The sequence below is a fragment of the Bradysia coprophila genome, assembly GCF_014529535.1.
Source record: "Bradysia coprophila strain Holo2 chromosome IV unlocalized genomic scaffold, BU_Bcop_v1 contig_81, whole genome shotgun sequence".
Taxonomy (NCBI): Eukaryota; Metazoa; Arthropoda; class Insecta; order Diptera; family Sciaridae; genus Bradysia; species Bradysia coprophila.
In genome coordinates, this window is record NW_023503375.1 from 4,029,226 (window position 1) to 4,047,281 (window position 18,056).

The following is an 18,056-nucleotide window of genomic DNA, read 5'->3' on the forward strand; positions in this document are numbered from 1 at the left end:
TGTCATGCTTGCGGTGTTTTGGTTATTTGTTTGTTTACAATGATCGCCGATTTTGATACTCATGTACGTGATACGAATCGACGATTTGCAGCCGTGCACATTTCTGTCGATCAAGACTGGTTAGGTGGATGTGTGGAATGGTTCTTGTCCGAAACGCCACGAATATCCAATGAAAATTTGTATAAAAATGCTTACGAGCAATGGTTGTTAAGTGATTTGGCCGAGAGTGGAGTAAAATGCCTCCCACAGTCTGTGCTAAGCAATAAAAATGAATTCAAATTCACGGGAAACTATGCACTGCAGATGCAATACGTAATTGACATTGGTGAGATTTGCCACTGTCTGATATGTTGTGCTCTAAAGATTTACTTTAGCTAAGCTGTCTCCTGTATGCCTGTTGTTTATTTGAGAACTTCTTTAAAAAAGCATTTCTTGCCCTGTCTGTCCACTTAAGAGAGGTCTGCTCCAATTTTTTTTTTCTTTTAAATATTTTTGTCCTTGCAGCCGAATCAGCTTATGAACAATACAGAACCATTCACGATAAAAAATTGGATGAAGCCGAAGAACCTGAAACGGAGCAGCGTCAACGCAACATTAGCAAAAAGTAAGCTCATTGTGATCACAAGTCGTCTAGCTATCGAATGTCATTACAATCTCCATACGAATACAGGCGAAGGACGTTAAAGCTTGAACTGACCGATGGCCACACTACCGTCACTGCAATGGAACATTGTCCCATTCCGTGCTTAAATACCAAAATGGTTCCCGGAATAAAGATTTTGATAAAAGGTGAGACGTTACTGTGAACCTTGTAAGAGATCACGTAGCAACGGGGTTCATTTCCGATCAGGTTCAATGCGGTGTGTCAACAAAGTATTGTTTCTGCAACCGGGAAACGTCACAGTATTGGGAGGTGAAGTTGAAAAACTGTCGATCGAAAATGCCTACGAAAATGTTCTGCTCAAGGCGATGGGGCGTCCGATAACGTCTACACCGAGATTAGACTATAAAGGTCAGTACTGAACTGGTGGCAATTGCGTTTGAGTTGATTAATGTTTAAAAATTCGTGATGTAGAAACTACCGTTGCGGAACAACACAAACCAACACTAATTATGCCACCAGCACCGCCACCAGTGGTGCATCATAATCCACAAACCCCACGGAATATCATGCACGACGATGACGACGATTTATTCTCTAATCTGGACATCGATTACCTGAACACAAATGTCGCGACGAACCAATCGATTCGTGTACAACAGAACTCAAATGTAGCAGCGAATCAACCGACTGCTGTGCAACAGAGCAATCCAACGACTAACGTTAACCAGTTCTTGGATGACGACGACGATATTTTCTTTGAGGCGGATATTCCGGACGCTTCGGTAACTAATAACATTCCAAAATCGAATCACAACGCCTTCGATGACGATGATGACTTTGATGTGGCGGAAGTCGAAGCTAACATTCAACTCAACCTTCGGAATGAGGAACGTAGACACGTGAGCAGTAATGCAATTACGGAATCGTCGTTGAGATCGACTGTGGAAGCGACCCAGAATCAACTTGATTTCGATTCGGACATCGACGAAATGTTTTCCAGAAACAGTGTGATAGAACGGGCCGTTGACGAATTTAAGATCGCTGGTTGTCCGTTGGTTACAATTTTGCAGTTACATTCACTTGATGACAGCGAGAAGAGCGAACGATCGTTTGTGGTGAAATGTGAGATATTTAAGACTGTCGAGAGCATTCGGATTGTGTCGAATCGATATGAGATTGTGGTGCTGATCACAGATTCAACCGGTTTGCAGTTGGAGGTGAGTTTTCAAATTTCGATCAACAAAGTTGTACAAAATCGAAAAATGAGCTGCGGTGGATTGAGCAGTAGGTAGCAACGGGGGGGGGGGGGAACTACGCGGGCAAATACTGTGACAGGTGTCATTTGATATTGATACTAATAGATGCCAATAGTCGTCAATGACGACAATAGACACCAATAGACGCTAACACACACCAACACATCACACGCCACTACGTACTATTTCCGTCTATTGGTAAGTATTGGTGTATCATTGGTGACTATACGCGTCCATTGGTGACTATACGCGTCTATTGGTGACTATACGCGTCTATTGGTGACTATACGCGTCTATTGGTGACTATACGCGTCTATTGGTGACTGTTCCGAGAAAGATCTGCGTGGGAAAATACTGGATCAGTTACATTTGCTATTGATGCCAAAAGCCGTCAATAGACACCAATAGCTACCAATCGACGCCAGCTGCCGATACACGTCAATAGCCTCCAATAGGCACCAATATGTAAATAGGTGGGACAAGATTTCCTCGTGTAGTTTCCCCCTCGGATGCAACAGTTTGAATGATTATTTGATAATTTGGGTTCAAAATCGGGAACGGTCATGACGACTCTAGTATCGTATCGAGAGCATCGTTTCCATTTTCCCCCAAATTGTGTAAACTGTTGCGCTTGGCATCATTCATGACTTGGTCTTGGATAGTGAGCTCAACATATCCGTTGACCTACATCAGCCATCCGCATGCAATTTTTTCGATTTTGCGGCAAGCTCTTGTAGCATCCACTTAAACAATTTCTCCTCAAGGTAAAGGTGAATAACGATGTCATCGCCGATTGGGCCGACGTAACTGCCGAAGAACTACAACGGATGAGACAGACGATAAATCAGCGACCGCAACAACGACAACAAATGGAGAATATTTTGAAGAAATTGTCCGACACAATGACTGCGTTCGACGGTTTTATGCGCATCGAATATTCGCACAAAAATCAAATGCCCGAAGTAACGGAAGTGATCGAAAGCAAGGCGGAATATGAAGAAATTTTACGGAAGAAATTGGCCAAAAGGATTTGAAATAAAAGCCAGCCGAAGCGTTTTGTTTGGTAAAAATTTTTGATTTCTTTCATTTATCACCTGTCTCCTGGACAATATTCGTACAGTCACAACAATAATAATTACATACGGGGGCGTTAGGCTATGCCTTAGAGTCTAAGAAAACTTAAAAATAATGAAACACACAAATCGAGTACTCACAGGCAAGACAAACACACCAAAATTGACTCCCTTTCATTCTCTCTCACTCACTCTCTATCTCTCAACTATTATCAATAAACTGGAGCCGGTTTGTAGAACATTTGCTTGAATTGTTCGTATGTGATCCACAGGGCCACATTCCATAACGATATCCGAGCAAAGGATGGAACAAATCTGCACAGAAATTAGACGTTAAAGTTTCGTTCACTTCGTCAAAGGTCGACTCGTCTTACCCTTTATAAAATGCGGCTGGTCCTTCCTTTTTGGCCGTTCTTATTGTACAATCAATAGCACCAGTATACATTCCTCTCGGCGAATTCATATAGCGCGTTTTCACGACATCTATCGGTGATGCGACTACTGTGGCGCAAAAACCTGGTGAAAAAAAAAACATTTTCGTCAGATTTGATTCTGGGGTCGGTTCATAAATGTAACACAAACCTGCTACTACAGCCGAACTGAAGTGACACTGGATGTTGTCTTTCATCAGCAAGTATTGCATGAAACAATCCTTCACAATGTCATAACACACAATTTCGGCGACATTTACAATTGAATTACGGAAAATATTCGGCACAGCACCTTTCCACAAACCACGAACGCCCTCTTCTCTACCAATCGTTCGATAAGCCTGCAAAGAAAATATCGGGCAGATTTAGTACATGTGCCCTGTCGAACCGGTCTGCATAGACTTTACCTGCATCGTGGATTTATATCTGGTGCCGCTGCTGTTCTTATTCTGTGCTTGAAAACGAACTTTCACAACATCTGTTGGCTGTGCACAAATGACCGCAAATCCTCCCGTAGTCAAACCGGCCATCATTCGCGTGAGAATATTCATACCATCGGGAGATTCGTTCAGTAATTTTTGATAGAAACTCTTTGTTCCATCATATAAGCCAATACGTATCGAGGCGAAGCACATCTGTCGCTGCAGACCAGCTGATAGGCCATTGTACAAAGCACGAGTACCTTCCTGTCTCGCTATCGTTGTCATGGTGCCGACCAGTCCTCGATACTGTACCGCTTCTGCTGAGATTAAACCATTCGAGACCAATTTGACAGCGGCACCTTCTCCCTGTATTTGAAGTCGAACCTTAGCTGTGTCAAATGGAAATGTCGCGAAATCAGCTGGAAAGAAGAACATTAGAAATAAGGGTAAGTGAAAAATTGGGAGAAAAAAATGGGATTCAATTACCTATGCATGCCGCAGTTCCAGCAGTAAGGAATTTGATGGGTAGCGGAGCATCCAGATCATTTTTAATCGGGGCTTTCATTTTGAGTTTTTATTTGATATTCTGGAAGAAAACAATATTTATACGAATTAGTCATTGGTCCATATCCATCTTCTACACTCGATAGATTCTACAAGCTAAATTTACGAAAATTCATGTGTCGGATTTAGCATCAACTGGTTTTCGTTTCAAGACATTCAAAAGCATTGGTTCCACATTTTGAATCAATTTTCGATAGCCATCGTTTAAAGTTAAAACTTGCTGCTTCCAACTCGCTCTACCTGAGTCCCTTAGATTTTATTTAAAAAAAAAGTTCGCTCGAAAGAAGTTACCCTGTGAAGCAGTGATCAACTAGAGTGACAAAAAAATCATTTAGCGCCACAGCACTAGCTACTGTGACGTTATATAGCACAAAAGTTTATTGTACATTTCGCATTCGAATGCCATTCGCTCATATTCTCCATTCATTCACTCATATTTACCGTTCATTCGCTCACATTTTCCTGCATTCACTCATATTTTCCCTTCATTCAACCACATTTTCCCGTCATTCGCTCATGCTGAAAACAAACGAGACATTGAAAACGTGTTTTGGTCCTTGTTTTCATTGACAGATGCAGCAGTCGCGATTTTTAATAGAAAACGTTCTAACTTCATTTGACAGTTTCGAAAGTTTCGTCATGAAAAATAGGACCAAAACACGTTTTCAATGCCTCGTTTGTTTTGAGCATCATAATTTGTGTTCGGTCGTTCCACTCATTCGCTCGTATTTCTCTACATCAGCTCCCCCTCGAGATTTTCTTAAAAGCCTTCGACAATATTGATTCAAACAACGCACAGTGCTTTGATTCAAAATATCGAAATTTAGCTCAATGTTCGAACTACGTCAACGAAACTAATCAAAACCTTACAGTCGATGATCTTTAAACCCGGTCGAACAAAGTGTTACTTTCTTATTGGATAGATGGAGCGGATCGATTATAGCTCATAAGATCGTTACCTCGATCGTTACACTAAATTTTGAATGAACTACACACATACGCAAGTTCGTAAATTTTTCTTCGGCGAATGAAAAACTTTTTGTTTATTGTTAGCCTACAGGGACGTATGTAACTGCCAGTTAAAAAAAAAAATCAAAAATAACTCAATTTACCTCCTACACGCAGCTTAAACGATTTATTCGAATTATTCTAGGTCGATACACAGTTAGATTCTGAACCGAATATTTTGACTTTTGCATTGATATCGAATGCACACACTAGATACTAGTCTGATTTTAATTGTAAATCACACTGCAGTGATTATACACTAAACTGAATCAACAAAATATCCAAGTTGCAATCAGCAGAATAATATAAAATATATCGCACGAAAACGACATGCAACAAAGGTTTATATAGTCGGTTTGATTCACTTTTGCTTTTAAAACTATTTTTAGAGTTATAATGTCAACTAACTCGTCCGACGGTTTCAATTCAACTAAAAATCAGTTTTCTTTATCGAAAGTAAAATGGAAACAGATGATCGATAGACTGCGTAACCGTTATAACGTATAGTTCCTTTATGGAAAGATTTCCGACTAAAAATTGTTAGTTGAAATTTTGAATATTTGGAAGACATAGACAGTGATTGATTATGGACAATGTTATATATTGTGTACATAGTTATATGGTGTCTACTCCTACTTAAAATGCATTCATAGCGCTCATGTTTACTGTTTACGAATGAGAATATCAAAACAAAAACGGAATAGGAAAATTTTTGTTAGTATCTCATCAGTAAATGTTGTAAGTGCCGGTTGTATGGTTTCATAAAATTGGTTTACAACGTGTATAACAATCCCAGTGCACAATATTTTTGCCAATGGAAAATTTATGAACATTTCCTCAAAAAATTCCATTGCAAAAAAAAATCCTTCAGTCTTCGGTCAAGATGAGCAAATATTTTACGCCGATATCGTTAGGTACCTACTAATGTGTGTCATGCAAAATGTTTCTTTTATTTGTGAATCAATGTCACAACGATAGAGACACACGAAGTAAACAGCATAAACATTGCAAAATTAAATCAATAAATTATTTTGAAAAGATGCCCTCTTGGTCGATACGCACCAAATACTTTCGGAATTGTGAATGATAACGATTCGGTCAGACGATGATTGCAATTAATTTTTGCATACGCATTTCTATTTCATCTGCTCAGTGGTTTTTTTGTGTGTGCAACCGATAGCAGTTCTTTCGATGAGCTGTTTCTGTATTGATTGTCATAAAGAATAATGTCCTAAAATAACTTATCTGTAAACATCCGTCTTCCGTGAGAAAAGTTGAGTTTAAGACATGAATCTTTATCAGATTTTATTACATTTGAGAAATAACTAAAACAAAAGTAAGGTCATACGGATACGAATAGGTAAAGTCTTCTAATACCGACGGCTCGCTGATCTTAAAATCTGCTGGAGCCAGAATATACTGCAATCATCCTATTTGAAAAATCTATTGAACTAGACAGGCAGCACTGAAGGCGTTAGCACAATACTCTCTCTAGTAAACAAACTCTCAGCTCTCTGTGTCAAAAATTCATACCTTACTTCTTTGTATTCTACAAACGCTATTTTACATTTTTTCAGCTCCAAAGGCTCTTTGACACTTTCACCACCTTAGAAAAAGTAGTTTCATTGCTAGAGAGAGTATTGGTTAGCATCATGTACTGTTAAGTCGGCATTAAGTCGCTGGAATGATGGAAACCATTACCACTATCAACCCGAAATCGCAGACGAGCTAGCCAAAACCGGGGCGTTCAGCACACCAATCAGCCCAGAAAAAATATTGGGACAACATTACTGCATTAATAATATGTAAGAAGAAATCAAGTTTCTTCGGAATATATAAGCAGAACAATACTGAAAATCTCTACGGGTGTAACAACCGGACACTACGGATTTAACAAACGACTCACAACTATCGTGAAATGGACGGTTTCAGGATGCGATATGTGTGTTTATCACACTGACACACCCGAAAATTATCAAGAAAAGACGAAGGCAATTACATCATCGGGTATAACATGATCAAATCCCTACAACCCAAGGACATCCTAAACTACATTGCTAGTACAGGAAGGTTCTAAAAAACAGAAATTGCATTAACAAACCTTAGGCAGCACAATGGGCCCAAACAGAGGCTCCGTCCGTGCTTTACCACAGTAAAATGGTTAGCTTTTAAAAAAAGGTCATACGAAATAGCGACCATTGTTACCTTGTCGAAGTTTCAGTTGCTCGTAACAAATACTGTAATCTAAATCTACACACACAAACTAAAAATAGATATCTCGTAACACATGACCCATCGTACTAAATACCTAGACGACCTAGACCTGATGTACACTCTCAAAAACTTTATCCACCTTCACAGCATCTTCTTATCGAGTTTCATTATTTTCGAAATTCTCACAAGTTCTATAAAATCTTCTTCCAGTAATTTTCATCGAATCGAATTCCGTAAAGTAACCCCTGATGTACGTTACATATGCCACTCAGATCTATTAGTTTACCATTTAACATTTAAGTGAGCTTCTATACGGAATCAAACGCAGACAATCAATTTTATCAAAGTCTGTGATCGTAATTAATTACACATTCGTTTAATTACACTTGGAGACGACATTACGAAACGTGAGCATTTTTGTATATGTAGTGTACTAGTCATATGGATAATATCTATTGGAAATAGCATTAGACCTGCTCAGCTTTCGGGGATTGTGGGATATTGGGCTCAGGGCTTATTTTAGAGAATTTTAATTCTGAAAATTCCAAAAATTCTGAAAAAATTCCGAAAAAGTTCCGAAAAATTCTGAATTTTTTTTCGGAATTTTTCAGAACTTTTTCAGAATTTTTTCAGAATTTTCGGAATTTTCAGAATTAAAATTCTCTAAAATAAGCCCTGATTGGGCTAAATAGGTGTTTCTCTGGTCCGGAAGGCATTGAGAGCGAGGCATTTGTTCCAATGTACGAATACATTGGTTAGATCAATAAAAAAGATATCCGCCATAATTGTCCTCTCTTTCAACCAACGCTTTTGTACATTTAAACTTTGCCTCGCTCCCCATGTCTAAACTATTTTTTAAAATTCTACACAAAAATGCGGGCCCTATTTTTAATATTAGGTGGAATGGAATATCAGGAATTTGATTGAAATATGCATTCTTATAATTATCTCGCTGTACATATTTTTGGAAACTTGGGACTCCCTCTTACGTGTGTTCGTAATCTCACCGAAAATAATTGGCGACGACACCTAACGACTTATCTTAAATAACGAATGTTCTCATGATTCTTCCTTAATTATATTAGGGCTTTCTGTAATCACGTCCTTTTGTGCCGTTCCAGACTCGCCGTCTGTATGTGTTTAAAACGATTAGCAGTCCCTATGAGCATTGGATCATTAATTAACGAATAAACCATTTCAATAATTTTCAGGAAAGTCATTAGGCTGCTCATTTCGAATTGATACGTTGACACACTGTGTCAGCTGTAATTACATTTTCACCTCGGTATACTTTTTGTCTAAAAGTTATTCGATTAATTGTTTGGAGTATTCGAAGTAGATTCGGTTGCGATCGAAACCTGCTATAATGCGGTTGATTCAACGGATGCTGTATAATGCTTCAATAATCAGTTTGTTTCAAGAGCTTTACAGAAAGTATCCGCATCCCATTGTCATTTACGACAATTCCACATATGAAACCATTGCTATCTACCAAGCAATGAATGCACTTAACAGTCAATGGATATCTAAGAGCTTGGAACACGATCATAGTACCAGTGATCTGCCTTCAATTGAGGTCAATTCTCTGCATGTATTTTGTATCGATGGTGTCTTAGATTCGATGCATCTAATTCGGAACAACATTTTGCGGACGTCTAACAGTTACATAATTCAAAATCTAATATTATTCAGTGACCACGAACCACCTTGTACCCTGAATGTTTTTGCGGAAAATGAAAGACTCCATCGAAATACTATGCTGTGCCAACATCGTATAGAACTTATCACTTGCTGGCACTGGCCTCAAGAATTTGATCAATCCAATCCATCTCTAACGGACCTTCTATACCAACCAATAAATCTAAATTTGTTAGAAATTCGAATTAGAGCACACTTCTCACCACCGAATGGTTTTACTCCATGTTTTTCGGGTCGGTTTATTTTCTCCGGTCTGAACTCAATGGTGGTGGCTGAAATAATGTCAAAATTAAATGCAACTCCGAGATATTGCAACGAGGACATTGTGAAAACGATGAAAACTGGATTTTGCAATAAAGGAGATAAAATGAACGACGATGATGCTAAGGCGCTGCTACGACGGTTGAAATATGAACCTCAGAGACCCAAATTCAGTTTCTTTCGCTTTGTTTTCGACTCACGCATGATCAAATATTTGTTTTTCGAACGGGCTGAGTGGTTAGTGTCATTAATTCTTAAGATCACCTGGGTCATGAATTTCTTTTAAATTCAATTACAGTAAAGGTCCACCAGATATAAATATGAATATTGGGGCTTTGAACGAAAACAGCACTATGAGAGCACTTGTGGCTACCGAATTTTCGTGCATTACAGCTACAGTTCCAACTGCGCCTGCTGCAACGTCGTTCCTTCTGAATACCTTTTACAACAGTGCTGAGTCGATTGCTTTTTTCTGTACCGTGGTACTGTTTACCGCTTCACGAATTCTAATTTCTAAATCACCATTCCCTCAATGGCCTAATATTTTCTACTCAACATTTGTGGTGTATCTGAACCAAACCTCACTGAAGCCGAGAACAGAGGCGGAACGAATTTTGTACGGATTTTTGTTGGCCTTGTCGGTCACTACAAGTGTTATGCTATCTGGTATCATTTTTACTAACATGTTCAATAATGCGTCAAGTGAGCCGATTCAAACGGTCAATGATCTAGCTGCATCGAAATATAAAATATTAGCACTGGACAACGCTGGTAATTGGACGGATAACGTGAGGTTGCTTTCGAAAAAAAACACACAAAATAGCTACGGGGCTAACAAAACTGAATATTTGCAGAGAAGATATTCGCGTGAGGGTGACTAGTGTACAAAATGATGTAATAATCAATCAGTTAGTCACAAGAAACAAAACGACTGCAATGGCAATAAATGAAAATTTATTGAGTTTAGTGAAGCCAGTACAAGATTCTCCGAATTGGAATTATAAGCTGCGCCGCGACTTCTATCAAATACGTGAGAAACTACGTAAGTATTTCGAATAAAATTTAAACCTTAGATGCTATAAGTAAGATAGTCTGGCAGAACACCAGAGATTAATGTTAATCTTTTACGGGCGGTTAAGTCATCTCTTATCGACAGCAACGACAAGAATAAGCAATGAAATGATTGGAGCCTGAAATTGTTTCGATCCAATAATTACATTGATGATGTCAATTCCGTCTGTAAAAGGTTTTTCATTGGGTGTACCATTTCGACACGTCAAAGTAAAATCAACTTTACTCTGTCGTGATTTCAATCGATTTGTTATTTAGATTGTGGATACTTTGCGTACAGAATTTCAAACGACTTGCCGCTGGAAAATGAAATTAATCGAATACTTCAACAGATGGTTGAACATGAATTTATCTCAGCCTATAAGAAATGGTCCACCCACATTTTGAAATTCATCAAGTTATTTGCAACATTTTCGCAGGAAGGTAGCCCACCAATTTCTTTCGAAAGAAGCCACGGCATCTTTTATTTATGGTTCTGTGGCATTTTGTCCAGTTCGGTTGTATTTCTGTGTGAAAAGTTGTTCAAATTTACACATGGGTGAAAAAGTCAGCAAGGATGCTGAAGTTTGATTTTATTTATTCAAATTACATAATGTTGATGTTGCAAGTTTGAATATCGGAAATTACAAGTTTTATATGCAAGGGAACTCAAAGTTTTTTTCGGAACAACCGGATACCGCTGATTTAACAAACGACTCACAACTATCGGGAAATGGACGGACCCAGGATGCGATCTGTGTGGCTATCACACTGACACAGCTGAACATTACCTCTGTGACTGTCCACCTTTCATCATGAAAAAACGAAAGCACTGAGGCAATTACATCATCAGGTATGATCAAAAACTTACAACCCAAGGACATCCTAAACTACATTGGCTAGTACAGGAAGGTTCTACAAAAACAGGAGTAGCACAAATCTTAGCCAGCACAATGGTCCCAAGCTTTAAAAAAAGGTCATACGAAATAGCGACCAATGTTACTCAGTAGTTCATATTCCCTTTATCCACCTTCACAGCATCTTCTTATCGAATTTTACTATTTCGAAATTCTCACAAGTTCTAGAAAATCTTCTTCCAGTAATTTTCATTGAATCGAATTCCGTAAAATAACACCTGATGTACATAATATTATGCCACTCAGATCTATTAGTTCACCATTTAACATTTAAGTGAGCTTCTATTCGGAATCAAACGCAGACAATCAATTTTATCAAAGTCTGTGATCGTAATTAATTACACATTCGTTTAATTACACTTGGAGACGACATTACGAAACGTGTACATGTGTGTGTAGTGGACATAGCATCACCAAAAGCTGAGCAAGCATATTGGAATGGAATAGCTGGAATTTGATTAAAATTATGGGTTCTTATGATTCTCTCGCTGTATATATTTTTGGAACTTGGAATTCCCTCTTACGTGTGTCCGTAATGTGTAACTAGTTAACTGAGTGACACCGTGGCTCACCGAACTAAAAAAAAAAAATTGGCGGCGACACTTAGCGAAGTATCTTAAGTGACGATTGTTCTAATCCAACTTTTTTAATTATATTAGCGCTCTCTGTAATCACGTCCTTTTGTGCGGGCGGTTCCAGACTCGCCGCACGGAAAATCCGGGAATTTCGATAAAGGCTGTGTAACTTATAATATAGCTGTAGTTTTTATAATATAGCTGCATGACTTATAAAAATATAGTTACTAAACGCATATTCTGTTAATGTTGGTTATTTACGTGCAGTATAAGTTACACAACTATATTATGGATTACAGAGCTACATTATGCACCGTGGACACATGTTATAGCTAGGATCTGCATATTGTGGCTGTGTACTCTATATCATAGCTGTGTAACGCATATTTGACGTATGAAAAATATAGCTGTGTGCTGCATATCAGAAAATGTATGGGACCATGAATTCAAGTTATGATTCGTACTGACGCTTGGTCGGACTCAATGTTAATATATAAACAAAAACTGTTCTAAAATATCTTGGCTGATTGTAATGAAGCTTGACCATCAGGTTATAGTAATCCGTACAAACACAGACGAATGAAAATATCAGGAATTTTACTGCGTTAGAAGCGAATTAATTAATTAGCAAAGTCGTAAAAATCAAACTCGTCATTTCACAGAAAAATAAGACGAATTAGCGATTCGCGTGGTTACAATTCACTTTCTTTCAGAACCTAAAACAATCCTTGTAGTGGCAACTCACAAAAGTAAAATATAAAAACTACAGACTTGAATAAGGCTGTGTGCCACATTATATAGCTGTAGAATTTATATTCCCGTACCAACGCTTCAAAATAAAGACGTGTTGAAGCACAAGCAAAGTTAGCACATCAGCAGCATAGGTGATGCTCGGATTCTCAGGTTAAGCATCAATCGGCGCGGTTAGTACTTGGATGGGTGACCGCAAAATTCATGAAAGTTTATGAAAAAAAAAAATTTATTTCTCGCGATAGATTTGAAATGCGTGTCACAGCTATAATATAAAGTACACAGCTATTTTAACTACAGTCTTCGCAATATGCATTACACAGCTATATGCCAAAAAATGGGGGTGCTAAGTCCACTTATAGCTCTCACACGTATATTGGGATTTTCCGTGCGTCTGTATGTGTTTAAAAAGATTAGCAGTCCCTATGAGCATTGGATCATTAATTAACGAATAACCATTGGTATCACATTTCAATAATTTTCAGGAAAGTCATTAGGCTGCTCATTTCGAATTGATACGTTGACACACTGTGTCAGCTGTAATTACATTTTCACCGCGGTATATTTTTTGTCTAAAAGCTATTCGATTAATTGTTTGTGGAGTATTCGAAGTTGATTCGGTTGCGATCGAAACCTGCTATAATGCGGTTGATTCAACGGATGCTGTATAATGCTTCAATAATCAGTTTGTTTCAAGAGCTTTACAGAAAGTATCCTCATCCCATTGTCATTTACGACAATTCCAGAGATGAAACCATTGCTATCTACCAAGCAATGGTTGCACTTGACAGTCAGTGGGTATCTAAGAACTTGGAACACGATCATAGTACCAGTGATCTGCCTTCAATTGAGGTCAATTCTCTGCATGTATTTTGTATCGATGGTGTCTTAGATTCGATGCATCTAATTCGGAACAACATTTTGCAGGCCTCTAACAGTTACAGAATTCAAAATCTAATTTTATTCAGTGACCACGAACCACCTCGTACCCTGAATGTGTTTGCGGAAAACGAAAGACTCCATCGAAATACTATGCTGTGCCAACATCGTATAGAACTTATCACTTGCTGGCACTGGCCTCAAGAATTTGATCAATCCAATCCATCTCTAACGGACCTTCTATACCAACCAATAAATCTAAATTTGTTAGAAATTCGAATTAGAGCACACTCCTCACCACCGAACGGCTTTATTTCATGTTTTTCGGGTCGGTTTATTTTCTCCGGTCTGAACTCAATGGTGGTGGCTGAGATACTGTCTAAATTAAATGCAACTCCGAGGTATTGCAACGAGGATATTGTGAAAAAGATGAAAACTGGATTTTGCAATAAAGCGGATAAAATGAACGACGATGAAGCTATGGGGCTGCTACGACGCATGAAATATGAACAGAAACACCAATTCAGTTTCTTTCGCTTGGTTTTCGACTCACGCATGATCAAATATTTGTTTTTCGAACGGGCTGAGTGGTTAGTGTCATTAATTCTTAAGTTCATCTGGGTCATGAATTTCTTTAAAATTCAATTGCAGTAAAGGTCCACCAGATATAGATATGAATGTTGGGGCTTTAAACGAAAACAGCACTATGAGAGCACTTAGGCCCATCGAATTTTCGTGCATTACAGCTACAGTTCCAACGGCGTCTGCAGCAACTTTCTTCATTCGGAATACGTTATACAACAGTGTTGAATCGATTGCTTTTTTCTGTACCGTGCTACTGTTTACCGCTGCACGAATTCTAATTTCTAAATCACCATTCCCTCAATGGCCTAATATTTTCTACTCAACATTTGTGGTGTATCTGAACCAAGCCTCACTGAAGCCGAGAACAGAGGCGGAACGAATTTTGTACGGATTTTTGTTGGCCTTGTCGGTCACTACAACCATTATGCTATCTGGTCTGTTTTTTACTAACATGTTCAATAATCCGAAAAATGAGCCGCTTCAAACAGTCAATGATCTAGCTGCATCGAAATATAAAATATTAGCACTGGACACCGCTGGTAATTGGACGGATAACTTAAGGTTGCTTTAAAAAAAACACAAAATAGTTACTGGGCTAACAAAACTGAATATTTGCAGAGAAGATATTCGCGTGAGGGTGACTAGTGTAGAAAATGCTGTAATAATCAATCAGTTAGTCACAAGAAACAAAACGACTGCAATGGCAATAAATGAAAATTTAGTGAGTATAGTGAAGCCAACATATGATTCTCCAAATAAGGATTATAAGCTGCGCCGCGACTTCTATCAAATTCGCGAGAAACTATGTAAGTAGATGATATATTGAGAATCTTAATACCTTAGTTACTATAAGCAAAATCGTCTGGTAGAACACATTACGGACATTTTTGTTAACCTTTTACGGACAGTTAGCAACGACAAAAATAAGCGATGAAATGTTCGGTCTTTTGAAAGCAGACAGAATGATTACATTGATTATGTCAATTCCGTCTGTAAAAGGTTATCTTCGGAGTAACGTCACCATTTCAATCGATTTTCTTATTTAGATTGCGGCTATTTTGCGTACAGAATTTCAAGCGACTTGCCGCTGGAAAATGAAATTAATCGAATACTTCAACAGTTGGTTGAACATGGATTTATCTCATCCTATAAGAAATGGTCCATGAACATTTTGAAACTCACCGAATTATTTAGATCATTTTCGCATGAAGGTAGCCCACCAATTACTTTCGAAAGAAGCCACGGTATCCTTTATATATGGTTCTGTGGCATTTTGTTCAGTTCGGTTGTATTTCTGTGTGAAATATTATTCAAATTTACACATGGGTGAAGAAGTCAGCAAGGATGCTGAAGTTTGATTTTATTGATTCAAATTACATAATGTTGCACGTTTGAATATTTAAAAATACAAGTTTAAAGGGCATAGGCAGGAATTTGTACTTTGAAAATAGTGAAAACTTTCCAAGATGGAATAGGAAGCTGGATGCAACTTGCTTAATTATATTAACGGTATCTTTTTCACGTCCTTTTGTACGCTTCAGTGTGTAATTAGGAAGAACAAGCCATTGCTAACCATTTCAATAATTTACAGAAAAACCATTAGGGTGTTCATTTTGAACTGAAACGTTGGCACGTTGAGTCAACTACATTTTCACCCTGACAAAATTATTTATTTATTCAAAGCGAAAAAAAAGACTGCTCGCATACGGCGCAGTCAGTAAAAAAACGATCTTTTCAATCAACAAATATTACAATAAATAAAAATCATGATTCAAAGTCAAGGGGGGTAAATAAATAGTTTTCTTTAAGACGTATATAATGATTATGCTTAAATCTCTCCGCTTTATCTGCAATATACCCTGCTTTCTGGAATTATAATTTTTTGTTTAAAAGCTACTCAGTGCGGCTTAGGTATTCGAAGTTAATTCGAAGTTGATTGGACGGATGCTGTATAATGATTCAATAGTCAGTTTGTTTCAAGAGCTTTACAAAAAGTATCCGCATCCCATTGTTATTTACGACAATTTCACATATGAAACCATTGCTATTTACCAAGCAATGAATGCACTTAACAGTCAATGGATATATAAGAGCTTGGAACACGATCATAGTACCAGTGATACAATTAGGATCAATTCTCTACTCATATTTTGTGTCGCTGGTGTCTAACATTCAATGCATTTAATTCGGAACAGCATTTTGCGGATCTCTAACAATTACAGAATTCAAAATGATGGTGGTTCGAAAGTGTCTACTCAGTGAGTACTACTCACACCGTGCCTCACATTTGCAATAAACGACAAATCAGCCAAACGGTAGCAGCTGCTTAGTCAAACTCAGTCGTACGAGGGGCACCCTAAAAGTTTCGGGAATCGGGTATTTCCGATGCATAATAGTATTTAATTTGAACATATTCGTAAATTTCAACATTTTTTAAGGTAAATAGCCAACTCAGTTCGAAAAAAGGGTGTACTCAGACATTAAGGGCTTATCATTAAAAATTGAACTAAAATTTCACGACTTTGGCAAGTTTAGACCAGGGTTTCTGTTGTTTGGGTCTCAGTATCGATGTAATACCAGCATAGTTCGATAAAAGAATCCTAAAAACATGTATCTAAGGAATCCTAACAGATTTCATCAGAAATTTCGGGAAAAATCGAAAGAATTAGATTCATATGCAATTTCACTGCGAGAGCGGCCCTACAAAATGGATCAGTTTATTTCTAAAATTTGAGATGTAACATGACCTGTTTCCTAGTGAAACAATAGCTTATGTTTCAGTTATAAAAGTCCATCCCTTTCCAGGCAGAACGTTTTTCCGCTTCTGAGATATTAAGGCCGAGAAATTTAAATCACGAAAAAGCCTGATACGGAAGTCTCACTTTGAGATCAATTTAATTAATTTGCTTTGAGTAAAAGTGAGGAATTTATAGTCGAAAAAAATACAGTAAAAATATAAGTTCTCGGAAAGCTTTTAGCGAAATTGTTCTAGGACTACACAATTTGCCAAGGGACACTGACTAAGACCAAACTGGTTTTATCTGCGTATAATTATTTCACATGAATTATGACTTTTCTGATAGCTGAGAGTCCAATGCAACAGCAAGGTACTTTCAATTATCAAAACCTGTTTTTGAGGCAGATCTGTGGAGCTCTGAATCCGTCAGCAGTAGGTGTTTTTAATTTATCGCATTACTACGAAGTGTCAACATTTGAAGGCCGCGTATATGACTTATTACCATTTAGATGGACCATACTTTACATGAGAACATAAAAATACTTTAATAAAAAATAATTATTTAAGAAAAAATAAAAAACGAACAGCACTTCAGAAAATGAATTCCTCCATTTTCAAAAATGGCCGACAAGCCTTTTTATAAATGTTTCTCAACTCATATCAAAATCTTTTTTTTACGATGTTAAGACGTCATTTTACTTAAAAAATGTTGAAATTTACGAATATGTTCAAATTAAATACTTTTATGCGCCGGAAATACCCGATTCCCGAAACTTTTAGGGTGCCCCTCGTATTAAAATTGTAAATACTTAGCGATGACAGGTGTAAGTAACGAATGTTCGTTCCGTTAAAACTCGGCCGTGTGGTCTTTTTACACGTCCTTCTGTACAGTTAAGTATGTAAAAGATTGAAAGCCCCGATGCGCATTTGAACATTAATCAACAAGCATGCCACTACATTAGAATAACATTTTATCATATCAAACGTCCGGTAAGTTGTTATTGTTGTGTGTGATACCTCCTTCGGTAGCAA

The 18,056-nt window shown here is 37.8% G+C and overlaps 2 protein-coding genes across 4 annotated transcripts in view; one reads left to right on the forward strand and one right to left on the reverse strand.

Annotated features, from left to right (window-relative positions):
* LOC119072512 (recQ-mediated genome instability protein 1-like) lies at nucleotides 1-3,056 on the forward strand. Its single transcript, XM_037177755.1, has 6 exons — nucleotides 1-325; nucleotides 505-604; nucleotides 671-789; nucleotides 851-1,012; nucleotides 1,076-1,821; nucleotides 2,625-3,056. Exons 1-6 carry the CDS (start codon nucleotides 40-42, stop codon nucleotides 2,892-2,894), a joined length of 1,683 nt encoding a protein of 560 aa, XP_037033650.1. The 5' UTR covers nucleotides 1-39; the 3' UTR covers nucleotides 2,895-3,056.
* LOC119072519 (mitochondrial uncoupling protein 2-like) overlaps nucleotides 2,915-18,056 on the reverse strand; it is a 31,270-nt gene continuing 16,128 nt past the window's right edge. The window contains exons 1-6 of one of the 3 annotated variants that reach the window (XM_037177766.1): nucleotides 5,463-6,094; nucleotides 4,273-4,372; nucleotides 3,772-4,205; nucleotides 3,516-3,705; nucleotides 3,308-3,449; nucleotides 2,936-3,248 (exon numbers count right to left, since the gene is read on the reverse strand). In XM_037177766.1, the coding sequence (XP_037033661.1) occupies nucleotides 3,146-3,248; nucleotides 3,308-3,449; nucleotides 3,516-3,705; nucleotides 3,772-4,205; nucleotides 4,273-4,351 (948 nt within the window). In that variant the 5' untranslated portion in view covers nucleotides 4,352-4,372; nucleotides 5,463-6,094 and the 3' untranslated portion in view covers nucleotides 2,936-3,145. Of the gene's footprint in view, nucleotides 3,249-3,307; nucleotides 3,450-3,515; nucleotides 3,706-3,771; nucleotides 4,206-4,272; nucleotides 4,373-5,462; nucleotides 6,095-18,056 lie in introns of those variants that run through there. The other 2 variants (XM_037177764.1, XM_037177765.1) reach the window with 2 other exon arrangements.

Excerpts from the sequence above, each read along its gene's own strand:
- LOC119072512 (XM_037177755.1), top strand. The coding sequence starts at position 40 with ATGATCGCCGATTTTGATACTCATGTACGTGATACGAATCGACGATTT. Across the intron at positions 790-850 it reads AATAAAGATTTTGATAAAAG|GTTCAATGCGGTGTGTCAAC; the intron begins GTGAGACGTTAC and ends ATTTCCGATCAG. Across the intron at positions 1,013-1,075 it reads ACCGAGATTAGACTATAAAG|AAACTACCGTTGCGGAACAA; the intron begins GTCAGTACTGAA and ends TTCGTGATGTAG.